Source organism: Pseudonaja textilis, chromosome 1 (genome assembly GCF_049901715.1).
Source record: "Pseudonaja textilis isolate UNSWEBS1 chromosome 1, rPseTex1.2, whole genome shotgun sequence".
In the NCBI taxonomy this organism is placed as follows: domain Eukaryota; kingdom Metazoa; phylum Chordata; class Lepidosauria; order Squamata; family Elapidae; genus Pseudonaja; species Pseudonaja textilis.
The window spans coordinates 23,239,824-23,263,821 of record NC_141990.1 but is presented as its reverse complement, the minus strand read 5'-3'; the positions used below and the strand labels follow the sequence as shown (position 1 = coordinate 23,263,821).

The window sequence follows — 23,998 nt, the reverse complement described above, 5'->3', positions numbered from 1 at the left end:
TTTTCCCTCCCCACCATTCTCAAGCGTCTCAGATAAAACTCACATCAGTCAAATCAAGGAAACGGTTTAGGAAGATAAAAGCCATGTTCTGCCAACCAACAGCCTGGAAAGATGAAAGAGGAGGATGAACTAACTTTCCCAGTTCTCTGCCAAAAGTCAAAACTGATTTCAGTTCAACATGGCAAAAGCGTTGAAATGTTTTCAAGCTAAGATTGCTGGACTTTTAAGTAGCATATTGGAAATAGTGCTCCACAAAAATACTTTTTTTTTAAAAAAAAAGCTTAATTAGAATCCAAAGAAAATCACTCTCTCACATTTATCTGTGGGATTAGATGAAGATTTGATAATCTAATGTTCTCATTCAACAGTAATCTGATAGATGCAAGTATAAAGCATGCTAAATATAATATGAACAATGACTTTTCTGTACGATCTGCAAAAAATAAGGTCACTTTTATAGGGAAACTTACAGACATCGCAATATATTATCTTGTTTAATCCTTTTTAAGGTACCTAAATTGGCAGGCATTGCTACATTGTGTGAAAGCAAATTCTACAGTTTAAATGAGCATTGTCAATCATGTGCCACCATTTAACTCTAATGGGATGATCATGAGTCTAATATTTTGAGAAAGGAAAACAGTGATTCTTCTCCACTTTACTAGTGCTATATATTGTATTGTATTTATCTCATCTTGCCTTTTACCATGCTCAAGAATCCAATTATTGTAATTTCTTAGAGTCTCTGCCTACTGTCTCTGCCTAGAGTCCATCTGGACTGAGATGGTGGATACACTGCTTTAGTTCTCGTGATCACTTGGCCTTTCTTAATATTGTAAAATGCTTCAATCCTTTTAAAGATTTGCTAGAGATCATTTGTTTGAAACAAGATCTAAAGGTGATTCTGAATGTAAGAGGAGGAATCCTTACGAAGTCAGCGCAAGTTTGTCACATTCTTACAAATCATACAAGGCACCGGCCATTTCCCCATTTTGCTTCATTTGGCATTAATTGGCCATGTATTTCCCCACCCAACTACCTGGATGTGATCTACAAACAGGAGTTTCCTGCTCCTCACCTTAGCTGCTGTCCCTGCTTCATAGAAGGCCTTGTCTGCTGGAATGATCTCAGTATGGCGCAGCAAAGAGATGGAGAGCTTGGCTGCCACAGTTTCCTGGGGGGCAAAAAAACACAAGTTCAAATTTTGTTCCCTACTTTCTATTCTTAAGGGACGGCACTTCTTCAGACAAACCAGCCCAACTCAGACAAACGTAGTCTATTCCAGTGGAGCTAGTTGCCCCACCCTTGCCTCCTTTTTAAAAATACTGCCTGTAATTATAAGTCATAAGTTAAATAAATTAAGAGACAGTCACTCCCTCCCTCCAAAGTCTCAGGAAAAGAACTTAGATATCCAAGATTGCAATTTGATATTTGTGCAAAGTGAAATACACAATGAACCTAATAAGGAAAAGAGTTCTGAAAGTAGGAAAATTAAGTTGCAAACAAATGACTGAGAGATGTCATAAGAACTAGTCTTTCGTGACTGGCAAACCTAAACAAACATACTTGGTAACCAGTTGCACAAGGCCCACAGGCTTTGTAGCCATCCAAATCTGAAACTCTATTAACAAATACTGTAACTTTATCAAAGATAATGCAATCAGAACTCCATGCGGAAGGAAGTGAAATGGTAAGAAATCTAGGGTTCAGGAACAAGCCAGAGACTAGTAAGTGTGACCTGCTGCCACTCTTCTCTTACCAGCTGTTTGATGCTTTGGGCTGCAGATCGTGTAGCATAGTAGTGGGATATAAGCAACATGGTTTCAAACTCCTCATGAGCTGGTGAGTTGGCTTCATTTGATTTCCCTAAATTTTCACACTGTAAGAAACAATCAAACTTGAAATTGGAAAAAAAAAATCCTTTATCTTACATGTTTGTTAAAAAGAAAGAAACACAGATTTGTGGTCTCATTTAGGGCTATCTAAACATTTTATTTACCCCACCAAAGAGATTGAGTAATAATGAAAAAGCTGCTCTCTCTGAAAATATAGAGTGGTACCACGCAGATATTTTGCACTGCAGCTTTATTTAGAAAAACTCGTGTGTGGTATTAGCAGCAGTGCACAGAGGAGTAAAATGAAGATCAGGCACTTTACATTCAATGGTACATCATACATTTACTTTAAGCTGTGCTCACCAGGTTGAAAAGCACATCCCGCAAATCAGCCCAGCTGTGATAAGCCTCTGGCCGATTCATATTGGCTGCATTCACTATCTCCACAAATAGTCGTTTATAAATATTGAAATTCTGAAGAGAAAATATGAGAACAGCTTTACTATTAACAGAAGCAAGCAAATTTTCCTCACCAGCTGGGACTAATACCTTACCTGGGCATTGGCAGGAGCACCATTCTGAGCATAGAGGCTCAAGACTTTGTCCCAACTGTTCTCGCGGATCAAGTATGTGGCATAAAGAGCCACATATTTATGCAGCACTTTATAGTTCTGTAAAAAGCCAAAAGAGGAACAAAATAATATGGAAGACTGTAAAACAAATAGCAGTTTTCCATTAGGAGAAATGATCTGGTCAAGTAGGAGAATTCCTTTCTGGGTGAACTATATATCTTTAGTGTTTCCCATTTCCTAGTGAAAAAAAAAACCTTTGCATTCAGTCCAAACTGATACTCTATTCATCAGTTCTGAAATCCAACTTTATCCCAATCAGTTCTGTGCAAGCAGTCAGCACTACATTGAACAGGCACTGTCAGTATAAGTCTAACAGAAATGCCAATAATTTCTCCTGAAGGCTCAGCATGATGCCTTGATGGATAATTTCATTCATTCAAATTAAATGAATTTAATGCCCATCTCCAAACCAACAGAATAAAAATAAAACAAGAAGTGATGGTGTATTTTTCTAATCACACACAATTTGGGGAAGTGAAGGCAACCACTTGAGCCCAAAGCCTGAGAGAACAGCCTGATCTTTAAGGCTTTCTGGAGTGCCAGCAGGGTGATAGCTACATGGATATTATTTATTTATTTATACATTTGTTTTATATTAACTATTTATCTCATGCTTGTTATTTATTATTTTTACAAATAACTGAAGGCCCCAAACATATCCAACACACTTCCCGCCTATTTTCATAACAACTCCTCTGTGAAGTGGGTTGGGCTGAGACCGAGTGACTGGCCTAAGATCATCCAGCTGGTTCTCATGGCTAAGGCATAACTTGAACTCACAGTCTCCCACTTTCTACTCTGGTGTTTTAAAAACTGGCTTTCATAGTTGAATGACAGTTTCTTTTCAGTCACTTTTGCAGACAGATCTTTGGCCCCTAACTATAGCAGTGGGGAATGGAAGGTCGACTCAATTCCCTTGGTTTCATAGATCTACCAAACTCAATGTTTTAGACACCTTTGGAGGAAACTAAGATGCTTAGGGTGTGTGGTCAGACAACATTTGGCTCCTTTCACAGAAGAACCACTTGGGGCCTTTCACATACCTGCTTGGCAGCTGTCTCCAGGCACTTCTCCCACTGCCCCCTTTCCACATACATATCGAGGGCAGCCATAACATCCACGCCCACAAGCTGTCAAAGAGATCAGCTCTAAGTCAGTCACTTAAACAATAATCAGACAGCAGAACCAACCTGGGCAGTTTTATCTGTTCATACACCTAACCCCATCTCATATTCTCAAGTCCCCTTCTAGAATTGCCAGTTTATGTTTGGCCTGCATCAAGACTTTGTGTAAAAGCAGCTGCTGACAATTTTGATTTAAATTTTCCTAACCCTTTGATTTTTGACCATCCACTCAGAGTTTTTAACATTTTCCAAACTAATTACTGATAGAAGAATGACAGATGTATTCAGTTTAAGCTGCACTTCAAAAATCTGTCACATTTTTATTTATGTAGATGTAAAGGTTCTTCAAACTATTAAAGTTCTCTCCCAACTTTCAGTGCCTCCCACTTTCCCCTTCATCCCACTCAAGATTCCTTCTCACCGAATCTACTTTGCCTTGATTCTTGAGATATTCTTTATAATGTTGATCCACATATTCTTCATATCTGCCACAAAGAAAGTTTGTCATTTCTGTCCTAATAATAAGGTGACAACCTTAGTAATAAGGTGAATGCAGCAGTAGGCCTGAGAAACTGACGGCCTTCCACCTAAGCTGCATTATGTGTTCTTATTCAAACTGTATAATTTACAAACCACACTCGGAAGTAGAGTTTAGTACCTGGGGTCAAGCTCTTTGGCCACACACTTAGCTTTGTTCCACTCTTCCCCCTCCATGAGGGCATCGATGGCTTCCTTGATTAGATCAAGGTTGAGGTATAGCTCTACCGCCTAAGAGAGAAATTTCTATCATGTATCAACATAGAAGTAGATATGAATTTTGGGGCTGTACAGAGAGGTTGTAGGCTCATTGCATGTCTGGCCTGAAAAGAGAGAAACTACAGGAATTTTGAAACTACAGAAAAAACTTATTTTAAAAAAATGGAAATGTTGGAAAAAATTAAAATATATGCAATATTTATTTGCATACCACACTATCGATTTAAATTCACTTGGCTAAGTTAAAAACATGCAGGAGAATTATGTTTAACATATTTCCGCATACAATAATGCTTGGAATATTTATTAAATGTAAAACTCTAATTTCATCAATGACTACTTTTAGTAATTGAATTTATTTTTAAAGATTTTTAAAACTTTTGTTCTGGCATTCCTTTATGCTTCTATCCTTTGAGGCTAGTCAAGAACAGACCCACCAACCTCTATGTAAAAAGTCAGCCACAGATACTGATTTTTCGCAGAAACTGAATTCTCCTTTCTTCATTGGTAAAAATATCATTTTGCCCTTTGGGGACAGAAATTCCTTTTTTATTAGCATTGGAGAACTGGACTGCACAGCTTGTCTTCTGTATACATAAAAGTCTTCCTATTGCAATAGAAAACATGAACCATTTATTTCAGTATTCTAAAAGAAAATGTTTCATTGGAATATTTTTATCCTGTTTGTGTCCTCTTTCCAATCTTAAAAAACTCCAGGGGCAAAACATTTTTACAAACAAAGATGAGACTAAACGGCAGTTCAGAAAACTCTTACCACGCTGAACTTGCCAATGCTGACCAGCTGGGGTCCCACGATCCTCATCACTTCAACGCTCCGTGGCTGGCCGAGAAACTTGATAGAAAGTTCAGCTGCCTGACATGAAAAGAAGCATTCACAAAGGAAGAAATGTCCCTTGTACAGTATTGTTTCTTTGTGCAGAGACTCCTGCCATAATTATTTACAGCTTACAATACTCTTATCAGAGACAATTTGGAATGGTAAATTTTGAACTTTTGGAAAAAGAGCAACTGAATGGTGACAATCAAAAGGCAAATCTAGCTTGAATGTAAAAAGCAAAGCAGAGGCTCAACTGATTTAGAAAGTCTCACTTGCCAAAAGAATTCCCCCGCAGATACTTTCCATTTCCAACTTTTCTCCATTTCTCTCCTTCGAGTACATTGTATGCATCCAAATGCCATAAGCAGGGAAGGCAAGGTGAAGCTCGAGCAATTTCCTACCTTCATGGAACATTTTTCCATCAGTGCATTGTTGCTGGGGTCCCGCACTTTGAGATAGCAGTCCACAGCTCTGGCGTATTCGCCTGCTTGCTCCCACTCACGGGCCTGCTCCAGGAGGCCCTCAGTGCCCCTACCAATCAACAGAATCTTAGTCAATGTCCAGAAAGGGACCAGGAGATTCCCTACAGCTCGATGTTGAAACCCCTATCTATTCTATTCCACAGAATTAGAAGGATTGTCCCAGAGGTAGCTTAAAGACTGAGAAGATCATAGTCCTTTGAAACAATTAGTTATAGAAACCTCAATAAAAGAAGGCTAAATGGTTAGGTCTTTGAGAAACCCAGCCTTAATCTTAGGGCTGAGTGACTTTTGCCTATCAGCAAGCCAGTTTCCAGAAACTTTCCCATACCTCTCATGACCTGTATACCTGGGTCCTTTTTTAGCCACCTCCCGTTCATACTCTTCCTGTAGAGCCTCCAGATCTCCAGGTAAAAATTCTTTACAGATTCGGAGAGCATCAGTCCACATAGCAGCTTCCTGGGGAAAGAAATCATAAAAAGTATCCTTATTTGGCAAAGGAAAAAAAGGGAGAAAATCCTTTATCCTTTTCCCCGTGGGAAAAAAAAAGAACAATTGTAATTATAACAGTCATGATTTTTACCCTTGGGAACTACAGATAGTACTTGATTTAGGATTATTCGTTCAGCAACTGTTTAAAACTATAATGGTGCTGAATGAATGGCAATTATGACAAGTTCTGGCTGTCCTAGCATCCTTGGTCAATCATGATCACAATCTTGGCAATCACTTTGCACTTACAACCAATTACAATGTCCTGTGATCACCGTTAGCAATCTTCCCTGCCAGGTTCCCCAGAAGTTAACAGGGAAACCAGCAGGAAGGTTGCAGGTCACTGTGGTAAATCTCCCCCACTTGTGCACCCTCACCCAGCCCTTCTGGGCTCATGCAATGCCAACCATTTGCACACCCCTATGGACTGGTGCTGTCCATCATGCTTCCCCCTTGATCTGTGTTGCACCCTCATGTACCCTTCCTGACTCACATGCTCATGCACTCTCTTGTTGTGCACTTTCCCCAGCTCTTGTAGTGCCTTTCCCATGCACCCTCTCACTTCCTCCCCCACCCAGCAGCAGCTACTTACACTTAACACTTCCTGCTGGCTTCTCCACTACTTTGGTTGTGGGAAGTCAGCAGAAAGTTGCCTTGCCCAACCACTGCAAGATATATCACGCCACATTTAATTTGCAATGGGGAAAAGATCATTCAAAACCAGCATGGTTTGTTTTATTAAGCCAATGCCCATGTTGTTGGCCACCAGCATCTTTGACACTGCTAGGGAAAGCAGGAAGAAGTATCATTTCCTCCTGGCTAGTATGCTGTTCTGAAATTCCATTTCATTTACTGCTCCCATCTCCAAATAAATGCTATCATGTTTCAATCGCAATCTGGTTGCAGAGAATTGAATTCAATTTCTTTGGAAATCCCAAGATAGTTTTAATAAGATGGTATTGGGTCTGAGTAGAGTGGGCTTCCTCACAGCAATAGAATAGCAATTAGGTAACCAATTGGGGTTTAAAAGCCATCTATGGTGAATTTCATGCAGGACCAGAGTTTACTAAACATCTCCCAACCCAGCCAAAATGTTTTGCCAAATAGAGCAGACCTGGTGTTTTTTTTTTTTTATTTACCTTGTAGTGTTTCACAGCAAGGTCAAGTCGCTGAGCCCGCAGCAACAAAGCTTCTGCTTTCTGGAACTCTTTTTGCTTGAAGGCAGCATCAGCTTGGCCAACTAGCACAATCACTACACTCTCTGGGTCATGGACTTCAGCTACTCGCTGGGCAGCAGCCCAGTTCTGGGCATGAGCATACCTAAGTGAGTAGGGAGTACATGAAACCACTGGAAGAGGACCGAGACAGAAAGTAAGAGTATCATAGGAGGGTGGAGGTACACTCACATTAGAACTGCCTCTTTAGGTTTCCCGGCCTTTACAAACTCCACCTCTGCCTCTTCAAACTTGCCCTGCATTTAACAAGAGTGACATATTCACTACAGGACCACATTACTCCAGGAAGGAGAGTAACCATTAAGAAGCACAAGGGGTCCTACCTCATCTTCCAGGAAAGAGCCATATTTGAAGTGGATCTCAGGTAGTTTCTGCTTCAGGGAGAGTCTAGCCAACTCAAAGGCAAAATCAAAAATGCTATGGAAGAAGAAAAGGAGGTGGAAGGAGGAATTATATCTCCCATCCCAAACCACTTTAATTTCAGCAGAGTGAAAACTATATACCACTATAGGGTAACTGTCACGAGGTCAAAACAAATGTATTACAAAAGAAGCACACCACTCAAGCCACACAAGAAAGGGCACCTGTCCCACGCCTTGTTGGAACCCATGGGCAGATTCGTATGAGACAAGGCCTTGGCGGATCTTGCCTTCTTTCTAATGGGAGACCTTACTTGCATACACCAGTAAGTCTTGGTCTCCTTGCTGCTCACTTGTTGTCAGCTGCATGGTCGATGGCCATTTCCAGAAGTCCAAATTTGTTGAGGAGTTTCACTGCAGCCTCTCCACCAAGACTCTTTGCCCACAAGAAGGCCACATGCTTGTGAGAATTTGCTCCGCCGTGAGCTTTTGCTACCTGTCGCAGATCAAAACAGAGGTGAAAAGACAATTGGGCCTAAAGCAACTTACCGTTGCTGCCCATCAAACATAACTTTTCCAAGATTAATGAATATGTCTATCCTTCAGCCTTTTCTTTGTGCATGCATACTTCTGGCACCCCCCGAATGGTCCACTCTTTAAGGCTATGTAGTAAACACACAGGTAGGAAGTACACTAGTAATGTGATTCTGGACCACATACTTAGCTTCTAAGCTCAGCTTAGAGCAGGGGTGTCAAACTGATGGCCTGAGGGCCAGATGTGTCACCCGCAGGCTACGCCCACCTCAGTTCCGCGAATAGGAAAGTCATAAAACAGCAACCTGATGCGGTGAGTTTGACACTTGTGGCTTAGAGAGTTAATGACCCAGCTGTTGCACCAAAAGGAATTGTGTATGCTGCTCTTACCCTGTAGGCCTCATCCCACATATTGTTCACACGATACATGTTTACAGCTGCCTTCCAATCCTTGGCTTCAAGGTAGTGATATTCAGCCTCCTGCAGATGCCCGTCAGCTTCCAGTTCCTGAAAAATAAGTCAGAAAAATAAGTCACCACCAAACCTCCTTTTCTTCTGTGACTCCTCCTCAAATGCTTTACCTTGCCCAAGTGCAAATGTGTATCGCTCAGCAGGTCCTTGTGGTATTTGGCCAGCAGGCGAATCATCTCATCATACATCTTGCAATTCTTGTACATCGTAATAGCCAAGTCTGGTTCATCCACTGTTATGTAGAGCCTGGAAAAAGCATAATTTGGCACTGAAAATGTTGCATCCCCAAATAAGGATCCCACCTAGAGCTACTGTAGTGATACAGAACTACCGTAGCAAAACAAAAGTTTAGCCTGTGGGATTCACTGCCATGTCCCCAAGAGTTCTACTTAATAGTTTGTTTATACCAGTTGGAAGCTTCTCTCCTCTTTCTCCCCACAGCCTCTTACAAATTCCAGTCTTCTGATTTAAAAGATACAGAACTGAAATACCTCTTACCTCTCAGCCTCCTTGTATTTTCCCTGTCGCTCCAGCTCCTGAGCTTGTGTAATGTACAGCACTGACACATCCTCTGGCTTCATACATTTTGATGCCAGCTGCAAGGAGAAGTGGGAGCAGGGCCTGGGCATGAAAGGATAAACTCCCATTCTCCAAATACCCACAAGAGATGTACAATGCCCCATTTCGAACCATTCTGGATAACCAAACCAAATTGCTTCACTCCCTCCCATTGCAAGCTTTATTCAAATGCACTTTCTGGAACTGGGAACACATGGACCATTTGATGCCTCATTCTTCTCTGCTCTGGGTTGACCAGAACACACCTATTGCATCCAATTCTGGGTGCGTTTTGGGAAGGACACTGACAAACTAGAATGCATCTAGTGAGAATGTGTGCAGATAATGTGCCTGAAAGGAAAAACGTATGGGTACAGGTAGTCCTCAACTTACAACCACAATTGAGATCAAAATGTATGTTGCTAAGTGAGAAATTTGTTCAGTGAGTTTTACCCTATTTTATGACTTTTCTCACCACATTTGTTAAATGAATCAACTGCAGTTCTTAAATTAGTAACACGGTTGTTAAATGAACCTGGTTTCCCATTGACTTTGCTTGACAGAAGGTCACAAAAGGGGATCACATAACTCTGGGACACAGCAACGGTCATAAGTATGAGTCGGTTGCCAAGCATCTGCATTTTGATCATGTGACCATGGGGATGCTGCAACCATTGAAAGTGTGAAAAACGGGTCATAAGCCACTTTTTTTTAGTGCCGTTGTAACTTTGAACAGTCGCTGAATGAACTATTTTAAGTCCTATAATGGCTGGAGGCATTAATTTTTGTTTAGCTAGGAGAAGAGAAAATTGAGGGAGGATATAATAGCTCTGAGATATTCCAGAAGGAAAGGGAAGAAACAACAGGTTTAAAATACAATGAAGAATATTGCAATTTGACATCAGTAAGGAAACCCTTTAATGAACAGTTGGAATTGTGATGGCCTTGGAAAAGGTACTTAACAGCTTAAAAAACACTTCTGGCCATTGTAAAAAGTAAAATGTTGCAACATAATTCCAGGCTCTTGGCAACTGGATCACATTTATGACTGGTTGCAATATCCTGTGGTCCTGTGACCAAAATTTGCAACCGTTTTTGCCAATTTATGGTTTAAAAAACCCCCATTTCGGGATTGGATTAGACTTAGAATTCTGTGATTCGCTTCACCACCACCATAAAAAGAGTTGTAAAAGTGGATTCAGTCATATGAGTGCCTCAACTTATGACCATCACAACTTACAATTGTAATTCTGGTCCCAATTGCATGGTAAGTCAAGGACTACCTGTAATTGTTCCTACATTAGACTTCTTGAAGGTTTTTTTGATGGGACAAACAATTGGTTGAGAAGTGTTACTATGCTCCTCTGGCATTCACTGAACACAAAAGGGCATTTTCCTGGAATGCTCTTACCTTATGTGCCTTCTCCCAATGTCCAGCTTGGGTGTACATATCAATGGCATCCTTGATGTGGTCTCCTTTGATATACAGCTCCTCTGCTATCTAAAGGGACAAACAGCTTGTTATGTTTTCCATTGTGTCAATGGAGGAGTGTGTGTATGTGTGGAGGGAGGAAATTGTTACCTCATACTCTTGCAAGGCTGCATAGTGCTGGGCAATTTTGGGGTAATACTTGGCTGCTGTTTTCCTATCCTGCATGTCAAGAATGTATATAGCTTTCTTCCACTGCCGAGCCCCAATGGCTGCTTCAATGGCCTTGATAGCACACCTGGAAAAGATCACATTCCTTAGAGCAAGGCTGCAACAGGACCCACCCTGATCCTGCCAGTCCAACATACAACTTTCAGGGTGCCAGTAACTACAAGAAAGGTAACCCTAAAGAGTCTAGTCAGTATATCCTCCACAGACCTGGCCTCAATGTAGTGATTGATAGCTGCATCTAGTTGCTTCTGTTGTACAAGGTGATCTCCCCAGCCCTCCTCCAGTTTTACCACTTCTGCTGGAAAAACTGAACGAGAAAGTTCTACAGCTGCAGGGAAAGAAAGAACAAAGAGCATGTAAAGTGAACTAAAAGGACCAGATCCGGGACAAGCAAGTTGCTTAAGAAGTGTGCAGAACCTAAATCTGCCAATCCAAGGATGGGAGGGGGAAACACTGTAAACCATGGGTGTCACACTGGATTTCTTTGAGGGCCGGATCAGTATCCTCTGCAGCCCAGTGGGGTGGGGGGTGGGAGGACCTGGGGTGGGGTGGGGTGGGAAGACAAGATGGACGCCTTCTGCAGCACCCTGCCGGCCAAAATGGGGCATAGGGGGGCTGTGCACACTCCCCACCCCGGCACCCTGTTTTCAGCCTGGATGGCCTCCTACAGCACTTTGCTGGCCAAAATGGGGGGGGCATGAGACCTCCGTGTGGCCTGTTTTTGGCTGGCAGAGTGCTGCTGGAGGCCAGGGAGGCCAAAACCAGGCCATGCAGGGGCTTCGCAAAGCCTCTGTGTGGCCCATTTTGGCCGGCAAAAGCACCGCAGGCTGGTCCTTTGATATTTCCAGGCTGGCCCCATGGGCCAGATATAACCACCCCATGGGCTGCATCTGGCCCGTGGGCCTTGAGTTGGACACCCCTGCTGTAAACCCTTTTCTAAATAGAATAGAAGAGAATTCTTTACTGGCCAAGAGTGATTGGACACACAAGGAACTTGTCTTGGTGCAAATGCTCTCAGTGTACATAAAAGAAAAGATACATTTGTCAAGAGTCAAGAATCATCAGGTACAACACTTCATAATAGTCATAGTCAATAAGCAATCAAATCATACTAGAAAACAGTAAATAAAAATTATTAGGATACAAGCAACAGGGTTACTGTCATACAGTCATAAGTGGGAGGAGATGGGTGAAAGGAAGGATGGGAGGATTAATAGTAATAGTAATGCAGACTTAGTAAATAGTTTGAATATCTCTTAGTAGTTTAAATATTTAATATTAAATATTAATATTATTAAATATTTAATATATCTCTTAGTAAATAGTTTAAATATCTCTTCCCTGGGTCCTTTTTACTTTTTGAGGTTTTTTTTGCCATAAACAAGATGTGCTATATAAGTAGCCCTCACTTAGTGATTACCTTGTTAATGAGCCTTCAAAGTTACACTGGTTCTAAAACAACTTAGTGACCTCCCATTTACGACCTTCACATTGCCACTCTGCTCTTATTTTCACTTGCTTATTTATCTCATACCAAAATATCGTCAAGGAAAAAGAAGCCCAGTTCGGCTGAAGGACGTAGCAAGAAGCAAAGAAAAACTGAAGTAAAATCATAAGCCCCCTCGTGATCACATGATTTTCACTTAGGGACTGCTTCAATCACTTCAGTTGCCGATTCCAATTGCGGTTGCCAAACAATGATGTTATTCTACCTTCTAATATTAATGTTTTTCAATAAACACTCAATACAAATGTAGGAAATATAATGTTTGAGAACTTATAGCCAAAGTGTAACCTCAGATGAGTTCTTACCTTTCAAAAATGAGTTGCCCTTGCGATAGCACTCCAGTGCTCTTTGTGGATTCCGAATTTTTTCAAAGAGTTCCCCAGCCTGAAAAAGGAGAGAAATGCATTGGCTGAAAGCTTACCAGAGAAAACCTGCCCAACAATACCCAATTTTCAGAGGCAGACCAACCACTTTTATGCAGGGGAGTATTCTGTAAGCAAAGTGAGGTCTATCAAACTCCCTCCTGCTGTCAGAGGACCCAAATGACTCCCTACATCATTGTATTTTTCTCATGATCTCCAAGGCATCACTACAAAAGTCTTTAGATTGAAAATCACTGCAGCAGAACCGGAGACTTTGTAGTGCCCTGAAAATTGAACAACTTTGTGGCCTCATACTAATAGCCCATTTATAATTTTAAAAAAGCATGTTTGGGGGAAAATTTAGAGAGTAATTGCAAGATTTAATGAATTAAAATATAGAGTATAACCTCTACTAGACTGACCCATAGAAGAACTTACTTTTCCTTTCTCTCAGTAAAGGTTCTTTTTTTCATCTTAAACCCTCAAACACACACTAATATGTGTAGTCCTTAGAAACACATTGAAATTAATGAGCTGAAGGCAAGAGCAACTGATAGCCTAGGCCAAGGTTCACAATAGGTTGTGGCCTATTTGGAACCGGTCCATGCAAGTGGCAGGCTGATCCGTGCACGCACAGCTCAACTTACACGAGTAGCAGGCTGGCATGTGTGCGTGTGCACACATACACACACACACACATACTTGCACAAGTTGAGCTACGCACATTTGCGCACATGCCAGCCGCCACTCGCATGGCCTGGTACCACCCCTCCAACCCCAACCCCAGCCACCAAGGTTTGGGCCCACTGGTCTAGGCCATCCTCCTATTCCATCATCACCCTCATTGTCACATAGGTCCTTTTTCTTTCAATCTCTAAAAGCAACTTGTTTATTGTGAGCCCTATCCCAGGGATGGGATTCTACCAGTTTGCACCTGTTTGCTAGAACAGGTTGTTAATATTCTAAGCAGTTTGGAGAATCGGTTGTTAGAAGAAATTACTGGCCTAATCCTGTAAGGAAGGCAGGAAGGAAACATTCTGGTGTTGCTTACAGAAACTGTCTTGTGATTATGTGTCCAATCACACTTGGCCAATAAAAGTATTCTATTCTATTCTATTCTCTCCATTAAACCTTATTACATTCTTGGCAGGACTAGACTTTCTGTCTCAGGAACTTCTCTGGAGTTTTTTCCCCCTCCTTTGCTGGTACTTTGCTTGTGTGGAGTGACCATTCAAAGTTACAATGGCACTGAAAAAAGTGACTTATGACCATTTGTCATACTTAGGACTGTTGCAGCATCCCCACAGTCATGAGAGGCCAGGCGAGGAGATGCGTGCCTCGATGTGAGTGATATTGAGTTGGCCACACCTAGCCAATAACATGACCACCAAGCCATGTCCACCCAGTCACATGACCACTAAGCCACGCCCACCACCTAAGCCACACCCACAGAACCGGTTGCTAAAAATTTGAATCCCACCCCTGCCCTATCCCCTTCCCCACTCTGCCAATCTAGCTACGCCTACCACTCTTTCATAGTCTCATCTTACTGCTCACTGCTATGTAAGTTATCATCTATGATGATAGATAGCATCTTGGCAGATCTTCCCAATGTTATCAATGTAGCTGAAGAAAATGAAAGGAAGATAACAAGCTTACCCACCATTACCACTGGGTGATGCACGTCTCCTTTAAAAGAGGAATGTAACATAATTAAAGAGGCTGTATATCTACTGAGGATTCTGAAGTGTAATAGTCACCTGCTCAAAAAGCTCTCCCCGAACGAGGGCTGTAGCAATACGATTGATTAGGTCGGTATTAGCCAGCAGCTCCTCTCGGTCCATGGTCAGCTGTGCTGCTTTAGCCGGAAGCCCAGCCTTCAGGTAGAGGCCAATGGCTGCTTGCAAGTCCCCTTGGATCTCCTGTACCTCAGCAGCCCGCTCCTCCTGCTGGGTCTGCAGCAGCCACTCGTAATAGCTTTGACGCAATTTTTCTAATGCGGGATGGTTCTGAGAGAAAGAGAGAGAGAGGACAACAGAGGAGGAGCTACCACACCATCCCAGAAAACTGTGGTCTTAAGTCTTCAGTGCCTCTCTTACTTTTGCCTCTGCCACCGAGATGCATTCATCCCACATGTGAAGCTCTTGATACATCTCCATGGCCTCCTCCACAGCATTCTAAACGAGGGGAAATCACATGGGTTAGGGCACAGAGAGGTGCAGGGGACGGAAGTGTTCAAAATCAGTAATCCCTGATCCCAGACTTACCTGCTCCAGAAAGATCATCTCTGCCAGCTTGTAGTTTTTTTCTAACATAGCCAGGCGGACTCGGACTTGATAATAGTCTGTGCCATCCCCTCCCTGAAGCGAGCAATTAAGGAGAGGAGGAAATGTCATTCTCAAACTGTGAGGAAAATGGACTGCACCCTCCATCCATGTAAGTTAAGCACCCGCCAAATGCAAGGAGAACCCAGATGAGACAAGTGCTCTATTGGATTAGAAGGTTCTTCTTTCCCTTTGAGACAAGAGTTCCTAGACATTTTTGTCATCACACCTCCCTTTAATGTAACCTTAGTGTATATACCTCACCTACCCAAAGGCCAAAATGAACACAAAATAAGCAATTTAAACAATACAATTGATCTTTGGGAAAGGTGGATTTATTGTTGCAATGTAACTAAAACATTATTCAGCCCTCCTCGGAATTCTGTCTGTACCCCCCCAATTTGGGAAGCCCCGATTGAACGGAAAGGAAAGATCAGGAATATGGATAGGGAACCTAGGAAATAGGAGAATAAAAGGGCAAAAGCAAGCTCCACATTTCACTCACGTATTCCTTGGCCACTTGGTCAGCAATCTCATTTGTTTCATGGAGAAATCGAGCCTTGGATACTTGTCCAAGAGCAGCAAAACACCTAGAAGAAAATATTATTAGAGTTTATTTTATTTTAGAAATTTCATTTCAAGATTTATAAGGACACCCAACTCAAGACAGGGTGATTCTGGGTGGTGCATAGCAAAACACACAATAATACAAACAGCAAACCACCAAGGGTTGCAAGTTTTTGTGGTCTAAAGTGGATATGAAGCAGAATAAAAGGCCTCCCAGTTCATAACTGGTCTAAAGGAAATTCGCAAAAATATAACTACTGTAGTAAAGAGTAAGCAAAACCATTAACACACAGAAATGACAATCTAATCAAGAAATTTCATGAAAAGATGGCAGACTGAATCAAGAAGTCCTTGGTTTAAGTGGATTGCTCTCTGAGTGACCCCGTGAGAGAACTAGATTAATCTATGGCAGGGGTGTCAAACTCGAGGCTCCGCCCCCTGGGGTGCTTAAATCTGGCCTGCAGGGCTGCCCTGGAAACAGTGAAGGACCAGCCCTCAGTGCCTCTGCCAGCGAAAACAGAGATTAGGAGCCCATTTTTGCTGGCAGAGCACTTGAACCACCACAGGCACCCCTAGCATAAGTGACATCAAGCTGGCCACGTCTACCCTGGCCAAACACAGTCCTGTTGGCCTCAATGAAATAGAGTTTGACACCCCTGATCTATGGTATCAAAAAAACTGGAGTCTGCCAGCATCTTTTCCAATTAAGAAATTTTAAAACCTGCATCCATATAATCAATTTGTCTTTCACCATCACCTCCTCTGCTTCACCTCAATTTAAATCCAACATCAGTCTAGCCCAGGGGTTCCCAACCTGGGGTGCTTGCACCCCCTGGGGGTGCGAGACGATATTCCAGGGGGTGCGAGAAAAGTCCAGGTAAATAATAGGATATTGGCTATATGTTGGCATTTTTATTTTCTTTTGCAATGGATTAACTTAACTGAGCAAAATATAAATTTCAGGGGGTGCGAGGTTCGAGTGAAATTTCTTTAGGGGTGCGGGGTGAAAAAAAGGTTGGGAACCACTGGTCTAGCCACTAAGCATATCAGGAGCTGAAATGAAACACAGCTGATGAAAGCTTGTGCCTTTTTAGAAAATGTGTTTGTCCAAAACCAGACTGCTGATTCTCTGGCTAACAATGCCAGATTAAACTCTACCAGTTACTTTTGGGGAGCTTGCCGGACTAAATCACCCACCTTTCAGCAATATGCAGCTGTCTGGCCTCCAATGCTAGTCGACTTAATGTCTTCCACATGGCCTCTGTCTCAGCAGACATCTCCAATGTTTCTAAGAAAGCTACAGCTCTAAAAGAAGAAAGCAAAGGGGCTGAGTACCAGTCACCCATGGCAATGGGGCACTGAGCAATTAAGAATGAAGAATCAGATTTTCTTCAAACTCTCTGTAGATTTAGCCAAGGCTTCACATGCAAGGGCAGATTCCTCCCTTCAAGAGTAAGGGTGGACCAACTTTGCTTGCTCATGGACCCCTACCAAAGCTTTTCTGGAGTTGTTGCTTGGTGGCTGCTTCCAGATTCTCACCTGGCTGGAAATTTTAAAACTGTCTGGAATCCATTTCAGCCTCTCACCTATGGTAGTCACCATCATCAATTGCAGTTCCAAACTCAATGAGCCCCTCATCCAAAGTGTAGGACACGGTATTTACACCCTCAGTCACAATCACTTCTGTCTTCCCATTGCTCCTCTCCAAGTCCACAATATCACCCTGCAGGAGCCAATTTTTAAAAAACTTAGTTCTTTCCCCACAATTATACAATCTGCCAGGCTAGCTCTCTTGTCTTCCTTTCACTAGCTGAGAGATTGTGACCATCTGCAGCCTCACAAACTCCAGCTAATCTTTACCAACTAAACACTTAAGCCAGATGCTGGTCTGATACCAGCAGGTGGAGAGCAAATATTACCTTCATGGGGAACATGGTCACTCGTTCTGGTGTATCAATATTATACCATACACAGAGACTGTTTCGATTCTGGGCTACCACCACGTCACTCCCTGGAACCCATTGCACATAGGAACAGTAGCTAAGGATGGTGGTCTTTACAGCATTGTCAATGTCATAGAGATGCAGCTGGGAATTATAACAGGTGAGGTGGGTGGGAGAAAAGAAAACACAGCATCAACAGAGGCATGTTTTTCTTGTTATCATCTTTTTTTCCTTCCATTCAGGGTCCCTACACAACAGAATTCCCTCCCCTTCTATCTCTTCCTGTTACCTTCATCTTTTTATCCCGGAAAAGCAATTTATGGCCAGTTTCATTCAGCTCCAGCCAGTCAATCTTGCTGTCATGGCTGATAGTGCCAATATTATAGCTGGCCACAAGGTCCACTAAAGTTAGGAGAAAATGGTATAAGGCTTAGAATTAAAGTTGAGCTCAACCTCAAGCAGTCAACGCTTGGGTAGAAAAGAAGAAGGAACTTCATTCACCTACTGCAATGGTCTTAATGTCAACTAAATAGGCCAGTCGTTTGTTCTCCTCAGTTCCACGTTGCCTCCTCTCATTGAGTCGGACACTAAAAGAATGTACAAAAATGAGAACAGGTGTGTGCATGTTGGGAGGGCAGGTGCTTTTACCCCTCAAGTTCCAACAGCAGAAAAAGGTCTCATTATTCACCTGATGAGATGGGGATTCATAAACTCAGTGCGCACAGAACCCAAAATCTCATTACTCCCATATTCCACTACAGTCAATTCTCCTGCATTGAAGATCATGCAGACCTAGAGTACGATGGTAAACATGACAATCTGAATGGCAGAGGAAAAGGGGCATGGAGCCTTCAAACATTATGGCTTCTCATACTTCTTCCCCCTCCAATGTTATAGAAATGTCAACCAGAAGAGTAGAACAGACTCTTGCAGAAAGAACGTTAACAAACAGGGACATTGGCAAGATTTGAATGGGTAGCATGCACACACTTACATTTTCATTGTCAAAGAAAAACTTCTCATTCCCACCAGATCCCTGCCAGGCCACCTGAGAAGAATAGACAATGTTCATGAAATCAGATAATCTTCCCATGTTCACCCCATTCACACTTGCCTGATAAAATTGGACAAGATTGCCCTTTCACATAGCATACTTCCACTAGCATTTCTCAGCGTAAATGCTGCTCATGTCATTTATAATTTTCTACAAAGTGATTAAGTTCTGTCAGCCAGCCAGCCCCCAGTCTACTGACTCTCACCACATAAATAACCAGGCTAAGCCTGTTCAAGCGGTGTCACGACTGGCTTTATATTCCAACAGCTGGTAATTTAAGGTGGGCCCTGACTGAAAAGAGACAGAAAGGCTAAGCTGACTTTTACAAACTATTGTCTCTCTCTGGGAAATCATGGGAAAATTGTGAAGTCCCAGGCACATTTGGAAAAAGAGAAGAACAGGGAGGGGGAAAAGAAATTCACACCATTTTTTTAAAGGTTATCCAGCAAAAATGGATGAACAACTGTCCTCCTGGCCAACAAACCTGCAGAAAAGTCAAACCAAGCCAAAGTGATAAAAGAGCAGAGATCTCAGGGGGATTCAAAGTCTGAGGATAGCCAAAGGCATTCTTGCCATTAATCACAGTTAGAGATACAGAAACAGGCCTGGCTGGAGAAATCTGAAAAAACATCTGAATCAGGTATGTCTGCAGAGCGTGGTCAAAAAAGTCAAAATGGCAGCCACAATGATATGATTAAGGCCTTGCCTGTTTTTTAATGTGTGAAGCCTAAATCTATGGCTTGAACAAATCACTATATCTAACTTAACGCAACAGACAGGAACTAATTCAGAAACAGACCTTATGCAGACCAGCCTCCCAACATCTATCAGCCCACCACTTTACATGAGAAACATGTTACCTCACTGAGTTTGGTGGAATTCAGGTCACCAAGAAGCAGCGTATCTGAGGTGTGGGCAACAAGGTAGCGTTCCTTTCCCAGGATTTTCACCTCATCAATTTCATAGCCATAATGAGATTTCAAAACTACTCGCATACCAGTGGACAAATTCTTCACAATGACCTGGCATATAGATAAAAAGATATCATAGCAAAGCAGCATTCTCTTTCCTCTAACTTATATATATGCATATTGATGATCTGTAGAATTATGTGTAGAACAAAAAAATGAGGATAGCTCATTAGAGTAGCTGGTCCTAAGAAAGTCAAGTTGGTTTTCCGGAGGGTAAGACAGCCTATCATTATTAGCTAAATTGTTGCAATCGTTAAATTCTGTCATTTTGTATTCACTCACTATTACATTTAACTTTAGGAAGACTATCCAGATCAATAGAACAGCCTCACACCATGGTAACATTTTTGCCTCTGTCTTCCAATAATACATTCTCAAGTTTTATCTCCACAAATCACTAGTTTGCCTGAAATACTTTAAAGACAACGTATTTTCCTGATCAAAGGTAGGAATCAGATTCTATTAAGTGATATGGCAGCATCATAAGGCAGGTGAAATCAAAAACTTTCAGACTTTAGGGGGAGAATCTGGAAGTACTGGGTAAATGTGGAAATAGATGTGTCCTGCTATGTGTTTTAGCAGCATTATGTATATCATTACACTGACTCGGCCTTCCAGTCCTTCTGAGATTGGTAATATGAGGAATCAGATTGGGGGCAATATGCTGGCAATATGCTGACATAACCAGCCAGAGAATACTCTAAAGCACTATGGGGTGGTATACAAGTCTAAGTGCTATTGCCATTGCCACAACATAAATGTGTGCTGTGCATATTAGGCATAAAAGAGCTCTGGTTAGAATGCAGTATTGCAGGCTAATTCTGCCAACTGCCAGCAGTTTGATTCTCACCAACTCAATGTTGATTCAGCCTTCTGAGGTTGGTAAAATGAGGACCCAGATTGTTGGTGGCAATATGCTGACTCTCTAAACCGCTTAGAGAAGGCTGTAAAGAACTATGAAGCGGTATATAAGTCTAAGTGCTATTGCTATAAAACAGGTACACGTACAACATTCACATATATGTTGTTATAATACTATATACATTAATTATCTAAGGCAATAACATCTATTTTGTGACTAACAAACTATCACTGTCCATACCATTTGCAAAACAATTCTTTGTGATTTATTTAGTTCCCATTCTGCTGGTATTTGAAGCCAGCTGCTCAAGAGCAAAGGTTCTTGTATTCCCAACTTCACCCTCATACCTGGCTTGGCCCTACATATGTCATTTCAAATTTGTTCTTGTAAATGCTCCTGCGAAGGCAGCAGTCAAACTGTTCCACTCCACCACACAGGGTACCCTGCATAAACAAAAGTTTCCTTCAGGTATCCTTTGTGTACCAGCCCTCCAACCCAGAATGTGAGATCGGAACACATGGCCATTCCGGAATTGTATCCACAGACATGATACGGAGAGAGGAAACACACCGCACAGAGTCGTGAACCATCCCGTTTCCAGGCCAACGCTGTGATGGTATATAGATGAGAAATCTCCTTGGGCTTGGCTTCCTCCCATGCACTGCGACGAGGACTCCAGTTCAACACTCTCAGCCTGGGAGATGAAAGATGGAGTGAGTAGCCAGGAGAGGTTTGCCCAACTTCAATCTGTTCCCTTGTTCCATCCTCAAGCATCACACCTGTCAAAACTGCCAATTACTACCGATTGGCCCCCTGGACTGGAAGCTGCAACAGTGAACTCCTTCTCAGAAGCATCTCGACTGTAGTCAAAGGTTTGGATCACATGCCCTTCTTTCCCATAGGCCACAATCTTTCTGTCACAGCCGCAAGCCACAATGCTGTTGGACGCCCATGCCAAGGCATAAGGGGGACAGGGGTGCATCACCAATTTGCCCTGTTCAAAATCCAGAAACAAAAATGAGAGAGGGGAAAGAGGCCAGTGGCAACAGACAGCACATACTGCACAATGCTCTCAAGAAAAGCTGTGCAAATACTTACCCCAAGCCAGCATAAAAATATCATGCTGCTGAGAAGAGCCATGATGTTTTCTTCTATCCATTAACTGGGTATGCAGTGGCATTTTAGATACCCTTTTCAGGACATTTATACTGAAAAACTATTTTAATCAGACTAATTCCTTTTAAGACCAATTCCACATCTTGGTAACCAGGTTGGCCTAAAAAACCCAGTCTTGTTCTTTCTGTTAACTTCCAGGTATAAGCTTATTAATCTGCACAGGAAATGCAATACTTTTTTTTTTGCTGTGGGGAGCTTCAGCAGCCTACTCTACCTTGGGCTCCAAGTGCAAATTGGTTCTAAAATGAACACAGCCAATATAACAAACTAGAAAGATGTAATAAGGAATTTAATATATAACCTTTCCATTTTTAAAGAACAACTTCCTGCTCATAACCTAAAAAATCAAGGGAAAATCCTTCCTTCATTTCCTGTCTCATACACATATCTTTTTCTGCATATAGTAGTACACACAAATTGCTTTCCTGTTCTTCCCAGTACAGCAGGGAAAAGGCCAAAGTAGAGGAGATGGGGTGGGGGTATGGCATGATCTTTTTAATTACTTTCTTCTTCACATGCCAGGGGAAGCAGAGTTTAGGGAGAGTGCATCATCTCGAAAGAAAGGCAGAAAATCAGGAAAAGAGATGACATTGGTAGAAAAAATAAAGACTGTGTGAACTGTACAACTCCATTAAAGTATATAAATATAGAACAGTATACAAAACTTTTCACAAAATAGAAAGTGTACAACGTATGTGTGTATGCACACAAAGATCTCTCTATATAAGGAGACTATCACAGCAACCCCCATGTCTCCAGCTAAGAGATGCTCCATTCACCTCACTCCAAACTACCTCTCCAGTTTAGTGGAAATTCTTGTTGGGGAAGCATTCATCTTTTCCAGAAATATGAAATAAGGCTAAAAAAAGCTGCTGTTTCCTGAATAACATTATATCTTGAAGGAATAACTGTTTTCCATGTTATACGCACCTCTTTGCAGGCTTACTTGGATTAGAGAAGGAGAAACTTTTTCGTACCTGTGATTCCCCAGAGCCTTCATCATCAAAAAAGTAACGCACAATGGTTCCATCTGCATGTCCAGAGAGGATTCCCTTCCCAGAGACACTGCAGAGGGGATATATATATCGAGTGATCAGTATGGCATGGCAAGGGATCATTTCTTTAAACCACTCACTTAGTTTTAATTCTCTCTACAAGGGTGTAGGCTAGAGCAGTGCAGCCATCAGGCTCAGGATAAGTATTGTGTAGCTAACCTACTCCACAGCTGCAGCCTAAAAACAGATACAATGAACAAGTACAAGCCTCAGCTGTTTCGCCGAATTCCAGACAGGAAGGGAAACAAAGGTCTCAAGGTAATGATCAAATGAGTCTTTATTCGTCCATACAATGCCCCGGATTCAGGTAACAACGAGTAACCAAAAGGAATTAAAGTCAGCTCTGGCACACCTCGCAGCCAGAGCTGTGTTTATACACCAGTTAACAACTTGATGAGTTCATCTACCATCCGGTGAGCGCTACTGCATCACATCCAATCACCATATACACCGTGCTTTTATCCATTAATTATCCACTCCTATTTACCATATTTGTACAAATATCATATTCCATCATTGTATTTACGCCTATGATGTGACCCTCCACCCCTCTCGAGATCGTTAGTTCAACAGGTAGCATCTTAATCACTTTGTCTACAACTACCCACAAGCTGTAACAGTTCAGTGTGTGATGTCAGCAAGGCTCGTTATCTCCATCGAACAGTTGGAAAACCCAGGTTGGGTGATTAACAGCACTTCCCCCCTCGATAGCATAGTCTGATATGGCACAACGCGTGGTGTCACGGCTCCAGCATGCCCTGGAGACATGACAACAAGTGGAGCCTCAGGTCGTGACCGTAATCCGTTCCTGGACACCGGTCGCGACCTGATTTGGTTGTGTCCAGAAGCATGACTGACTGTGCATGCACCCAGTCAAAAAAAAATGGCACCAAAGGGGAAAACGGCACAGAAAGGAAATCTTTCCGCGGCGATTTTGTTCACCACCCATTTTTGAATCGTGACCCAATTAAAAAACCGGGTGGATTTTTTGTTTACCACCCAATTTGATTGAAAACAGGAGAGTTCATGACCTGAGGTTCTACTGTACTCTATGCCAGCAGTCCCCAACCTTTTGGGCACTAGGGACCAGTTCTGTGGAGAAAGGTTTTTTTCCATAGACCAGAGGGGGGGGTGTCATGTCCTGACTGCATTCCGCCTGTGGGGCTTCACTTGTTTGTGCGGCCTGGTTTCTCGCATGACGCAG

General features: G+C 42.2%; 1 protein-coding gene across 1 annotated transcript in view; it reads right to left on the bottom strand.

Moving 5' to 3' along the window:
• The window catches only part of IFT172 (intraflagellar transport 172), a 30,013-nt gene that overhangs the window by 2,753 nt on the left and 3,262 nt on the right, over positions 1-23,998 (bottom strand). Inside the window, exons 7-44 of the mRNA XM_026708496.2 lie at positions 22,717-22,804; positions 21,343-21,557; positions 21,134-21,257; positions 20,911-21,006; positions 19,591-19,752; positions 18,671-18,724; positions 18,365-18,468; positions 18,178-18,263; positions 17,966-18,078; positions 17,653-17,820; positions 17,320-17,456; positions 16,931-17,038; positions 15,672-15,756; positions 15,110-15,202; positions 14,942-15,019; positions 14,603-14,851; positions 12,786-12,864; positions 11,181-11,301; positions 10,896-11,040; positions 10,725-10,814; positions 9,254-9,351; positions 8,866-9,001; positions 8,675-8,791; positions 8,104-8,246; positions 7,715-7,808; positions 7,563-7,627; positions 7,296-7,476; positions 6,014-6,123; positions 5,587-5,716; positions 5,123-5,221; positions 4,250-4,359; positions 4,013-4,076; positions 3,511-3,597; positions 2,390-2,506; positions 2,199-2,309; positions 1,760-1,879; positions 1,079-1,174; positions 44-103 (exon numbers count right to left, since the gene is read on the bottom strand). Of these exons, the coding sequence (XP_026564281.1) occupies positions 44-103; positions 1,079-1,174; positions 1,760-1,879; positions 2,199-2,309; positions 2,390-2,506; positions 3,511-3,597; positions 4,013-4,076; positions 4,250-4,359; positions 5,123-5,221; positions 5,587-5,716; positions 6,014-6,123; positions 7,296-7,476; positions 7,563-7,627; positions 7,715-7,808; positions 8,104-8,246; positions 8,675-8,791; positions 8,866-9,001; positions 9,254-9,351; positions 10,725-10,814; positions 10,896-11,040; positions 11,181-11,301; positions 12,786-12,864; positions 14,603-14,851; positions 14,942-15,019; positions 15,110-15,202; positions 15,672-15,756; positions 16,931-17,038; positions 17,320-17,456; positions 17,653-17,820; positions 17,966-18,078; positions 18,178-18,263; positions 18,365-18,468; positions 18,671-18,724; positions 19,591-19,752; positions 20,911-21,006; positions 21,134-21,257; positions 21,343-21,557; positions 22,717-22,804 (4,333 nt within the window). The remainder of the gene's footprint in view (positions 1-43; positions 104-1,078; positions 1,175-1,759; positions 1,880-2,198; positions 2,310-2,389; positions 2,507-3,510; positions 3,598-4,012; positions 4,077-4,249; positions 4,360-5,122; positions 5,222-5,586; positions 5,717-6,013; positions 6,124-7,295; positions 7,477-7,562; positions 7,628-7,714; positions 7,809-8,103; positions 8,247-8,674; positions 8,792-8,865; positions 9,002-9,253; positions 9,352-10,724; positions 10,815-10,895; positions 11,041-11,180; positions 11,302-12,785; positions 12,865-14,602; positions 14,852-14,941; positions 15,020-15,109; positions 15,203-15,671; positions 15,757-16,930; positions 17,039-17,319; positions 17,457-17,652; positions 17,821-17,965; positions 18,079-18,177; positions 18,264-18,364; positions 18,469-18,670; positions 18,725-19,590; positions 19,753-20,910; positions 21,007-21,133; positions 21,258-21,342; positions 21,558-22,716; positions 22,805-23,998) is intronic.